This window comes from Drosophila persimilis, unplaced genomic scaffold (genome assembly GCF_003286085.1).
Source record: "Drosophila persimilis strain 14011-0111.01,24,50 unplaced genomic scaffold, DperRS2 tig00001286-arrow-arrow-pilon, whole genome shotgun sequence".
Lineage (NCBI taxonomy): Eukaryota > Metazoa > Arthropoda > Insecta > Diptera > Drosophilidae > Drosophila > Drosophila persimilis.
In genome coordinates, this window is record NW_020825456.1 from 124,453 (window position 1) to 137,366 (window position 12,914).

Sequence of the window (12,914 nt, forward strand, 5' to 3'; positions counted from 1 at the left end):
TCATTTATGCCAAACAATTGCTCAGTGGGGCAGCGAAGCTATTTATTCGAAGTCAACGGGATATTCGTGATTGGAATGTGTTAAAGGGTGCATTGATCGACGAATTTGGGGTGAAGGTGTCATCAGCTGAGATACATCGTAGGCTAGGGAAGCGGCAGAAGAGGAAGAACGAAACGTTGCACGAGTATCTGTACGCTCTGATGGAGTTGGCAAAGCCAATCGAGATGGATGACGAAAGTTTAATTGAATATTTTGTCAGCGGGATTCCAGATTCTAGTACAAACAAGGCTTTACTGTATCAAGCTAGGAATATGAGGCAATTGAAGGTGCAAATTGAGGCATACCAGAAAATGACAGGGTCGGTGAGATCACAAGGGAAGTTTGACTCACACTTCAATAAAGGAGAAAAAGAGTTAGTGAAATCAGCGGAAAAGTTTAAAAAGTCTTTTAACTGCGGAGATGAGTCGCATATTAAGCGGGATTGTCCAAAAAGAGATAACAGGTGTTTCAGATGCAACCAACTAGGACATAGGCTGCTCAATGCAAGGTCGAAATGGCAATTAAACAGGAGAAAGCAACCAATCTAGTTCTGGAGAATGGTAGGACGAAGCCATCAAGCACGTTCACTTCGTCAGGATTAGAGTTGAAATCGGTAAACTACGGAAAAGTTGTGTTTAAAGGATTGGTCGATACAGGTGCAGATTTGTGTCTTCTAAGAAATGTGTTTTTGAAGCTTGGTAGAGGAAAACTGGCAGGACGTAGTAAATGTTTAACGGGAATTGGTGAAAGCCAAATTATGACTTTCGGTAGTATCACAATACCTGTGCAGATTGATGACATTGACTTAATTGTAGAATTTCACGTAATTGCGGACGAGGACATGGGATTTGATGCTATATTGTGTAAACTTTTAATAGCACGGTTTTATTATATGTTCTTCTGTCTTCATTGTCGTATATCAATTAATGTGTGTGTATCGAGTACATTGGTATTTCTTATAATACTATCGATGAGTAACTCTTAAACTAATATTCAAATCTTATAAACTAATATTCATATCTTACATTCGGGCAACCTGACTACAGATCGCCCACGATCTACACACTAAGGCATACAGTTGGTTAAACATTTCTTATTCGGTATTGTCTTACTTAACATACTACTTCATCGATTAACAACATGAGACCATGGTTTTATCCTTACACTCTACCCAGGGTTTAAGCCTTGCTGGTTCTAGTATACTTCGGAATGGCATTTGCGTCAACTGACAGTCCTCAATGTCGACAACCTCATAACGATCATTATCCAAAACTCTATTGATCCTGTACGGTCCTCGATACTTTGGTGCGAACTTCTTATTGATCCCCGGTGTTGTGTCCACGTGCCGGACTGCTACATAGTCACCAGGTTCATACTTTAATGGGGCTCTATGTTTATGGGCATACATCTTCTCATTTCTTTTCTGCGACAACCGTATGTTCTCACTTGCTATTTCTCTTATAGTTTCCAACTCTCTAAGTTCTGACGCTAACTTCTCCTCTAGGTATTCGGTTAATTCATCTACAACGGGTCCTTTCTGGGGTATTCCAAATAACAATGTGCTAGGTGTCTTTTTCGTACTGCTGTTAACGGAGTTATTAATGGCGTGCTCTACCTTGCTCATCAACCTATACCAATCGGCTTGCTCAAGGGGCTCTGACAGTTTTCCTAACATAGGAGTAAGAACACGATTCACCCGCTCCACTTGGCCATTCGCCTGCGGTGCACCTGTAGCTACCTTAATGTGCTCTATCCCTCTCTCCTGCAGAAAACTAGAGAACTCTAACGAGGTGAAACAGGTCCCACGATCTGATATTATCCTAGTAGGGCGACTATAGAAATCAAAATATTTACTTAAGGCATCCTTCGCTTCCCGCGTGCTGGTACTATTAACCGGGAACAATTTGACAAACTTAGTGAATGCATCTATTACCACAAGGAGGTGTTTTCGCTTAGATCTAATACTCGGCAATGGACCCAAATGATCAACATGTAGGGTATGAAAAGGAACACACGACTTTGGGATACTATGGAGCGTTCTGTTATGGATTGTTTTAGGCATCGAGTGTAGTATACACGGTAGACAGTTTCTGATGAACCTTGCCACTTTACTTCTCATCGACGGAAACCAGTAGGTCCTCAAAAGGTCACTCACGCACTTCTCTACGGCCAGATGTCCTAGTTTTTCGTGTGACCGCCTTATCAACTGCTCTTCCATACACATTGGTACATAGAAACATAGTTTGTTTTCACAACTCCTCTTGTAAACAATACCATCTATCATTTCAAAATCTACTTCAATTCCATCCTCTAGCATTTTTCGAATCCTAACTACTTCCTTGTCTCGCATCTGTTCTGTTTGCAATATCAAATCAACATCTTCTGGCGTTGCACCTACTACCCCAACTATCAATGATTTTAGTAATCTTTCCTCCTGAAACTCTAACTTGTCCCTCTCTACTGTATCCTCAACACATTTTTTCACTTTATCTGAATTCCTACTACTAATGTACTTTACTCCCCCCACCACATCGTTAACGCTTCCTCTACATTGGCTCAAATCTCTAATTTCAATCTTCGATCCATCCTCTTCCCTATATTCACTATTCTCTATGTTATCTCTACAATCACTACCAAGATTCTCTCTATCATCAGACTTCCACCTATTTCCCAATCTACTTCCTACTGCACTTGATTCTCCACACTCAATCGCAGGGTTCTCTACTGTACTACTACGCTCTCTACTGATATTTAATTCTCTACACTTAATCACAGGGTTCTCTACGGTACCTCTATGCTCACTACCAGGGTTGTCTCTACTTACACTATTCCTTGTATATTGCTTTCTACTCTCATCTTTTTCTAAATTAGACTTTTCTAAACCGTATTTGACTCTATAACCATCCTCTAACATATTCGTCACTTGATCTTGTCTGCTCAGCCCATCAACGTGCGCCATACTGGCCCCAGGTCTGTGCATAATGGAGTAATCATAGTTCTCTAACTCTAGGGACCACCGTGCTATCTTAGGACTAATTGACTTTCTGGTTAACGTCTGTACTAACGAATTACAATCCGTGATTATTTTGAAGGACCTATGCTCCAAATATGCTCTAAAACGCCTCAATGCATAAATTATAGCCAATGTCTCTAGTTCGAAACTATGATAACGTGATTCTCTTTCTGTTGTTTTGCCAGAATAATAGGACACAGGGTGCATCTTCCCATCATCTTGTCTTTGCATCAGTATTGCGCCATAACCGTATGAACTTGCGTCTGTATGTAATTCCGTTTCTCTATTTGGGCTAAAAATGACTAATACCGGAGGATTTGCCAACGCATTCTTAAGAGTTTCAAACGTCTTCACCTGTTCTCTATTCATGGGAAACGGACCACCTTCTTTTAACAACTGCACCAAGGGCTTAGCTGTCGTCGCAAATGACAACATGAATCGTCGAAAAAATACAAAGAATCCCAAGCATGAGTGCAGTGCTTTTACATTTTGACGGACTGGGTATTTTTTCAAGGCCTCAATATGGGAATCACTAGGAACTATTCCGTTTTGATTAACTTTATACCCCAGGAAATCGATGTTTCGATTGACAAACCTACACTTTTTTAAATTTATCTCTAAATTTTGCTCGCTAAACCGAATGCATAGTCTTTTTAATATATCCATGTGTTCTTCAACTGTTTTAGTCGCTACTAATATATCATCCATGTACACTACAATGCTTTTGTTCCTAATAAAGTCTCTCAAGAGCTCCGAAATAAATCTTTGAAAAATAGCGGATCCATTTTTTAACCCAAAGGGCATTCTCAAGTACTCATACTGTCCTTGCGGTGTCACAAACGATGTATACGGAACTGATTTTTCTTCTACGCCTATTTGATGATACCCGCTTTTCAAATCTATAATGGAAAAACAGCACTTGTTTTCTAAAAACTCAAGACAGTCCTCAATAAGGGGCAATGGGAAATTATCTTTAACAATTCGTTTGTTCAGACCACGGTAATCGACACACATTCGAAGTTCTCCTGATTTTTTTTTTACTAGGACCAACGGGGAAGGAGACTTACTATGACGGATTACTATCTTTTCTAACAGATCATCTACTATTTCAGCTACTTTCTCTCTCTCATGGTAGGATAAACGACGCGGAGTACAATGAAATGGTGTTGTTTCTGTTACACGAATCTGCATCTGATACTTTGGTGGTGCTTTAAAGTCAAATTCTTTGTGTAAATAGTATGTCTTAATAACTTCCCTACACTTTTCTGCAATAGTGGGGCCAAATTCGAAACCTACGTTAATATGTCCCTCTTCATCAATCTCTACCGACGCACAAAAGTTACTGAATTCGTCGCCTTGATTCATATTCTCGATGACAATTTTGTCATTCCTTGAGTTTTCTTGTGTCTGATTTTTAAATGGATTAGAACGTTTGATTAGCTCGCTTCTTTCTGATTGATTACCGTCTAACTTATCATATAGTCTTATGTTAATATTATTTTTACTTTCGGTGAATAAAGACGCGCAGGTTAAACTAATAGCTTTTTGCTTTAACGAACTTAATGGTGTGTGTTGCTTCGCATTGATATTTTTCTTATGAACTAATTTTACTTCAATAACTTTAAGGGCATCGCGTCCCAACAATACCGGCAAAGGCAGCATGTTATCATCTACGATGTTTAATAAAACGATATATTTCTTTGTGCAAAATTCAATATGGCACTTAAATTTTCCCCATATGGGAATTGGTTGTCCTCCTAGTCCATAGTATTTCCTAACTTCATTATAGGCTTCAACTATAGCCGACTTCGGTATCAAAGACTTATGAATAAAACTTACAGGGCTACCTGTATCAAATAGACTAAAAATACTGACGACTCTTTGTTCACCAAACGGAAGTCATAAAGTGATTAACTGGACAGCCGCTAAATAGTCGTTGTTTTTTTCTCCTGGTCGCTCCTCATCTTGAACTGCAGCTACCCTAGTGGCCATCTTTCGTTTCGGGCACTGCGAATATAGGTGGCTGGTACTCCAACAGTTAAAACATGCCCCATCCGGTCTCTTTGGCTGACTGCATTCCTTCATAACGTGCCCAAATTGCCGACAGTTGTAGCAACGCATTGCGCCACCACCTTGCTGCTGCCCAACTGCCATACTCACATTTAGTTTTCCCTTTGTCATACCTTCGCTACGAATTGCTACGACGCCAGGAGCTCTTCTGACCTTATCATAGGTGACCATCTTGTCACGCAACTCGTTGAGTGTGATGCAGTATAGCATGGATGCTGCCATGCCCGTCTTGTCCTGCAGTCCCTCTACGATGAATTTGACCACATCGCTCGTGGCCATGTCTGCTTGCGACGCTATGCTGCACATTGCGACGAAATATTGCAATGCGCTTTGATTATTTGCAATTTTCCGTGCCTCCAGTCGCTTTCCAATGTCCCACGCTGTCACTTTCTGCTCAAAGACGTTGAGCAATTCTGCTCGCATCAATTGCCAAGTCAAAGGCGCCACATGGTCGATGTACGCCTTCGCCGCTCCGCCTAGCAGCCGCTTCGCTAATATCCAGCATTTTGACTCGGATACACCATGGAAATTCATAATGTCCTCAAAGTTACTTATCCAACTGGTTACAGCCTGGTCGTCATCTCCAGAAAATGGACGCATCAACGCCTCAATGTGTGTCAAGTCGATGCAATCTCTCGGCGTTTCCCACTCCATAGCCTCTTTCTCCGTTTTCAATATGCTTAATTTGAGATCAGCTAAGCGCTTGCGAGAAACGTACAATTGTTCCAACTGCTGCAAACGGCGCGATTCTTCTTCGTATTCATCTGATCGCATGGTCAATTTCGAACAGGCGTTGTCTTGTCGCGGCATGAATGCTTCTCGAGCCTTCTGCACATTTTCACCATGTTCTTCTGGCGCCGCTTTTACTGCGTGTTGTGCACTACGGTTGTCTCTATCTATCTCGCGCTCAACCGGGACTGCAAAAATGTCTGCCTGCATAGTCTCGTCTGCGCTTGGCGCCGTATTTCCTAGCTCATGCGTGTCTTCCATGATTTTTTTCACTGCTGTACGTAATTGGTGTATGTTGGCATCTTGATCAAAATATACGTTTTGCCTACGCAATATGTCGCTAAGTTCACTTTTGGTTTTCGCTCTTATGTCTGCATAGTTCATCGCAGAGTTTTATTTATTTTTATACCCGATACTCAAAATGAGTATTGGGGTATATTAGATTTGTGGTAAAAGTGGATGTGTGTAACGTCCAGAAGGAATCGTTTCCGACCCTATAAAGTATATATATTCTTCATCAGCATCAATAGCCGAGTCGATTGAGCCCTGTCTGTCTGTCCGTCCGTCCGTCTGTCCGCCTGTCCGTCCCCTTCAGCGCCTAATGCTCAAAGACTATAAGAGCTAGAGCAACGATGTTTTGGATCCAGACTTCTGTGATATGTCACTGCTCCAAAAATATTTCAAAACTTTGCCCCGCCCACTTCCGCCCCCACAAAGGGCGAAAATCTGTGGCATCCACAATTTCGACGATACAAGAAATCTAAAAACGCAGAATCGTAGAAGATGACTATATCTTCTAGAGTGCAAAATCTGAAGCAGATCGTATAATTATTATAGCCAGAATCACGAAAACAATTTCACTCTTTCTCGCTCTGTCTCACTCTAACACACAGGTTTCATGGTCGGTTTTGCCAATTGCAAAATATGAGTTCAAGGATCTCAGAACCTATAAAAGCCAGAGCAACCAAATTTGGTATCCACACTCCTAATATATCGGACCGAGATGAGTTTGTTTCAAAATTTCGCCACACCCCCTTCCGCCACCGCAAAGGATGCAAATCTGGGGATATTCACAAATCTCAGAGAGTATTAAGGCTAGAGTAACCAAATTTAGTGTCCGTACTCCTGTTAGATGTCACTATAAAACGTATATCTCAGTATTTCGCCCCACCCCCATCCGCCCCCACAAAGGACGAAAATCTGTTGCATCCACAATATTGCAGATTTGAGAAAACTAAAAACGCAGAATCATAGATAATGACCATATCTATTAGATTGCTGAATCTGGATCAGATCAGATCATTTTTATAGCCAAAAGGAACAAATCAATTTGCAGTGGCTACGCAGCGCCCGACGTCACGCTCAGACTGATTTTCTGTCTCTCTCGCACGCACTCTTTGTCGTGTCGTTAAATATTAGCGGCGTCTGCCGGAGCAGAGCCATACTGACTTAGTATCGGGTATAACCGTAGAGTTGCGGTGTCCGCAGCAACTCACAACGTTCCCCCTCGTTTTTTTTTTTTTGGGCAAACCCCACACCTGATATGTAAACTTTTAATAGCACGGTTTTATTATATGTTCTTCTGTCTTCATTGTCGTATATCAATTAATGTGTGTTGGCATATCGATACTTGTCGAGGACAAGTATCGATATATCGAGTACATTGGTATTTCTTATAATACTATCGATGAGTAACTCTTAAACTAATATTCAAATCTTATAAACTAATATTCATATCTTACAATTGGGTAGAACTCTTTTAGAGAGTGTGGACATGAAGGTAACAAGAGATGGAACAGCACTAGTCCTCAGATCAGGAAGTCAAGTAAGTACTAGGCGCAATGTTCCAGAACATAGAGATGAAAGGGAAAATGTTAATTCATGTACGGAGTTGCTGAATGAGTTTCAGAGTTTGTGTATGGTGAACTTAGAGCAGAGTGAAGCTATTAATATTGATTTGTCACATTTGCCCTATTCAGAGAGAGATCAAATAAGAAAGATAATTGAGGAATACAAGCCGAGTCGAAATGTGATTTGCCCTATAGAGATGAAGTTAGTACCAAAGAAGAATGGACAGAAACGTCTATGCTGCGATTATCGCAAGTTAAATGAGAAAATAGTGAGAGATAACTTTCCGAAGGTACAGATGCAGGATGTTATTGAGAAATTGCAAGGAGCTTTGATTTTTACGACATTAGATTTGACTAACGGTTATTTCCACGTACCAGTTGAAGTTCAGTCACAAAAGTATACATCATTTGTAACGCAGAAAGGACAATATGAGTTCCTATTTGTACCGTTTGGGATTTCGAATTCGCCAGCAATCTTCACACGTTTCATAGTTGCAGTAATGAGAGAATTGGTTCAGAAGGGTGACGCTGTAGTATATATGGATATATATAACGAGGACAGCTCGGAGTCTCTTCTCAGGGCTCAGGCGAAGGAAATGGTGACAGGTCCGCAGCGGATGAACTCCTCGGCAGACCCGGCAACGGTACGAGTTGATCCCTCGATCACGACGGCTCTCCGTGGTGCGGCTGGCGCGGATCCGTGGGGCCATGTCTGGATGAGGATGGAACTAGGATGGAATAGAGAAGTCGAAGAAGTATTAGTGCGGAACTGTGAATGGGACAAGTGCACATTCACGTTATTGTTGGATGGAACTACGGGGTTCTACTGGCAGGAGAACGACCTTTACAACCGGTCTTTTGAGGGTACCGCCCGTGTTGAGCTCCCTCTGGACAGGCGGCGCTTCTCCGGACAGCCGCGGAGACTACTACGACGGCCCGCACGAAGAGTATTCCGACGGCCGCTACGATGGCGACTACGAGGGCGACTACTCGATGCCCACCGAGGAGGACCAAGACGAGGAGTCGTGTTCCTGTCAGAGCCAGAGCGAGTTCAGCTCGATAGAGCGCACCGAGTCGGACTCGGAGTGGGAGGAGCTCTCCGACGGCCCTTCCCCCAGGGTCTCCCCGCTGGAGTCCCTCGGCGCAGTCGTGCTCTCCACAATGCAGCCGGAGCACCGTCAGCGCATGATGGCCTTGTACCACCTCGTCTTGGAGACCGCTGTGGTCAAGGTCGTGCTGCTGGTGCTGCAGATGCTGTGCTGCGCGGTGTTCTGGCTGGTCGAGAAGACCGTGGGCGTCAACGAAACCGTCGGCTCCGATTGTGGAACAGCAAGTTCAAGCTGCGCACCATCCAGCGCCAGTTGCTGTGGCGCATGGCCAATGCCCGGGGCGACGAGACGCTCGTCTTCTTTGCCGTGCTCATGACCACGCCCTGGCTATTCTCCCTCAGCCTCCTGGGATTCATCCTGTCCGGCGCTCCTGAAGAAGACCGTCGAGGAGCTGGTGTTCCAGATACGCCTGCACCTCGTGCTCTAGGGGGCAGCCATCGACCAGAAAGCAGCAAGCAGTATCCAATCTCACACTGACAGAAGACAAACGTCCACACGCCCGACACTCCACCCCTCCCCTCAGAGATGTTTGCACTTCCTTTTAGTCATCTATTTTCGTTGATGCCAGAATCGCAATGCACGGAATCGTCTCCGTTTTTGGCCGCAATGAGAAGTTTTGAAATATTTTTGTGGCGTTGTGGGGTGGTGTGGGTAGAGCCGAAATATTCGAAATTCAAAGTCAAATTCAAACACAAGAGTTTCCAGTCGATCAGATATATCGTTTCTGCATATTACGATCCGTTCCGTTTGGACGGGAGGCCACTTGCTCATCCCTCATCCCCGTGATTGCATTTATTATTATTATTTTTAATTCGCTGCATATTTGTTCTGCAATTTATTCAATGATAAACGGAGGAGGAGAGCATGCAGCAGCAGCGAAACATTTCCGCTGCAGCAGCGGTTGTGGCAGCCGTGGGGCCTTTGTTGCCGCCAATTGCACGCCCCCGCATACGCACTTCGGAGGCACGGAATCCACCAGAAGCGGCAGCAAATGAATCATTAAATATTCACTGTACTCGTGTCGATTCGGTGATCAGTGATCAAAATAACACAACAAAAGCGTCATCATCCACGTTCCACGATCCTCGACCTATGATCCCTGATCCAGAATCCGTGGAAGCATCCATTTTCAGGGCTCTCTTGGGCGCTGGTTGGGATACGCCTCCGATTTCAATCCCTTGCCACACGGGCAGCCCGAGCAAGCCCCGATATGTAAACAGGGTCAACACTACCTGTGCGAAGGGGGCCAAGGGAGGCGCCGGCACTTCTTGGGATCCGAATACCGAACCGATTGCATAAGACTCGGCCCGGAAGTGGACTTTCCACTTTCACCACAAATCTAATATACCCCAATACTCATTTTTTAGTATCGGGTATAAAAATTGCAAGCAGAGATGCAAAAAAAAAAACAAAAGAGGGAGAAAATCCCTAATGCAGTCATCGACTGCGATACAAAGTCTGGCGCTTACGTAAATTTACGTATAAAATATGTTCTATGTAAATAATCAACCATTTTTTTTTTCGGTTTTATTTGCCGATCTTTTTCTGACATGATAATTATAGTACAAGAACGAAGAATACAATAAGTATAGGTAATGGAAGAGATTACTTGGAATTTTGTATTTTTATACCCGATACTCAAAATGAGTATTGGGGTATATTAGATTTGTGGTAAAAGTGGATGTGTGTAACGTCCAGAAGGAATCGTTTCCGACCCCATAAAGTATATATATTCTTGATCAGCATCAATAGCCGAGTCGATTGAGCCCTGTCTGTCTGTCCGTCTGTCCGTCTGTCCGTCTGTCCGTCCCCTTCAGCGCCTAATGCTCAAAGACTTTAAGAGCTAGAGCAACGATGTTTTGGATCCAGACTTCTGTGATATGTCACTGCTACAAAAATATTTCAAAACTTTGCCCCGCCCACTTCCGCCCCCTCAAAGGGCGAAAATCTGTGGCTCCACATTTTTAAAAATACGATAAAACCAGAAACGCAGAATCGTAGAGAATGAACATATCTTTTAGACTGCAGAATCTGAATTGGATCGTATTATTATTATAGCCAGCATCAAGAAAACAATTTCATTTTTTCTCGCCCTGTCTCTCTCTAACACACACGTAGCATAGGCGGCTTTGCTTAGAGTAAAACATTAGCGCCTAGATCTCAGAGACTATAAAAGCTAGAGCAACCAAATTTGGTATCCACACTCCTAATATATCGGACCGAGATGAGTTTGTTTCAAAATTTCGCCACACCCCCTTCCGCCACCGCAAAGGATGCAAATCTGGGGATATTCACAAATCTCAGAGAGTATTAAGGCTAGAGTAACCAAATTTAGTGTCCGTACTCCTGTTAGATCTCACTATAAAACGTATATCTCAAAATTTCGCCCCACCCCCTTCCGCCCACACAAAGGACGAAAATCTTTTGCATCAACAATATTGCAGATTCGAGAAAACTAAAAACGCAGAATCATAGATAATGACCATATCTATCAGATTGGTGAATCTGGATCAGATCAGATCATTTTTATAGCCAAAAGGAACAAATCAATTTGAAGTGGCTACGCAGCGCCCGACGTCACGCTCAGACTGATTTTCTGTCTCTCTCGCACGCACTCTTTGTCGTGTCGTTAAATATTAGCGGCGTCTGCCGGAGGAGAGCCATACTGACTTAGTATCGGGTATAACCGTAGAGTTGCGGTGTCCGCAGCAACTCACAACGTTCCCCCTCGTTTATTAGTTGAATTTGTGAGTAAAGCGCTTGTCGAATAGTTATTTGTAAGAGCTAATATCTCGTGGCTTCAAAGTCTTAACTTATTAGCAAACTTAAACATGTCTGGTCGGCGAAAAGTCATTGAATACAAGAAAACCATACTGGATCTAAATATAGGAAAGACAAAACACGACTATTAGCATCTTACATTTAACTATTCTGAAACAGTCGTTGTGGCTTCTTCCTTAAGCTCTTCAGGTTCATCCAGATTCCTTCCTTCATTCAACTGATCCTGCTGGACATCTACTGACGACTGCTTTTGTTCGCTTGGAGCTCGTGACTGCCGGGTTCGTAGAAGACTATCGAGTCCGCCAAAAGGAGCCTCAATGATAACATAAAGCACATACGACATCAAAATAGTGATCCCAATGACAGACCAGAAATTAAGCATCTGCAAAGCATAAAATATTATACATTTGATATAATCCACTAGTTTCTATCAACTATCCAAAACAAAACTTACAAAGTTGTAGTTCGAAAAATATGTATTGGTCCGTAGAACTCTGCTGTTTACTTCCAGAGTGAAGAGAGGCTGCCCCAATGGCGAGGATAGGAAACTGTCTGCCAGACCGCCATGGCCCTGCATGCAGGCAAAGATGATCCAACACAGCGCTAGGGGCCAGCCCACCTGGGTAAGCGTGTAGTAGAGAGACTCCTCGAGTATGGTTAGAGGAGGAGCCCTAAACTTGGATGCGGGATACATGGCAAAGATTGAGGTGAAGATCATGGCCAGGCTAAGCAGCCGTCTAGACCACACGATAATCCGGCTTAGCTGGAACTTCCTTCCACGATTAAGGTGCAAGAAGTACCCGAAGAGAAATTTAGTCAGCCATGGACCCGCATGCCTGTGTGTGGATCCATAGACATCCAAACCATCACCTCCTTTACTTCCATTCCTGAATTAAATGAGGCTTAATAACTTCAAATGCAAATAGAAAGATCGTGGACTTACTTAGTGAGCATTGATTCATTGTTGACCATCATCGTGACAAAGAGGCAGGTCGTGACTACAAGCAACAGCACTACAATGCCAGCAGCTGCCTTTTTGCCCCATTTATACAGAGCAATCAGCAGAAGCGGAGAGATTATGTATAGTTGCATATCCACTGCCAAGTACCAGGCATGACCTAAGCACTTAAAAAAGGTAATCATATCAATTGGTAGGAGCTAGGATCTATGACTTACAGCATTGCTTGTTGCATAATTCTGCACGAACAGCAGCGTCCAGAATCAGCCCTTTAATGTTTAATGTTTAATGTTTAGAGTTTAACTGTGGACAGTTAAACTGTGTAAAAATAGGAATGTACAAATCATAAAATTATCTGCTACTGG

General features: G+C 43.1%; 1 protein-coding gene across 1 annotated transcript; it reads left to right on the forward strand.

Annotated features, from left to right (window-relative positions):
* Positions 1-8,596: 8,596 nt before the first annotated feature.
* Positions 8,597-9,287, forward strand: LOC113566934 (the record flags this gene model as incomplete). The annotated part of the gene is made up of 2 exons (XM_026994144.1): positions 8,597-8,991; positions 9,057-9,287. Coding segments are annotated over 2 exons (626 nt in total), but the record flags the coding sequence as incomplete, so codon positions are not given.
* Positions 9,288-12,914: the final 3,627 nt, after the last annotated feature.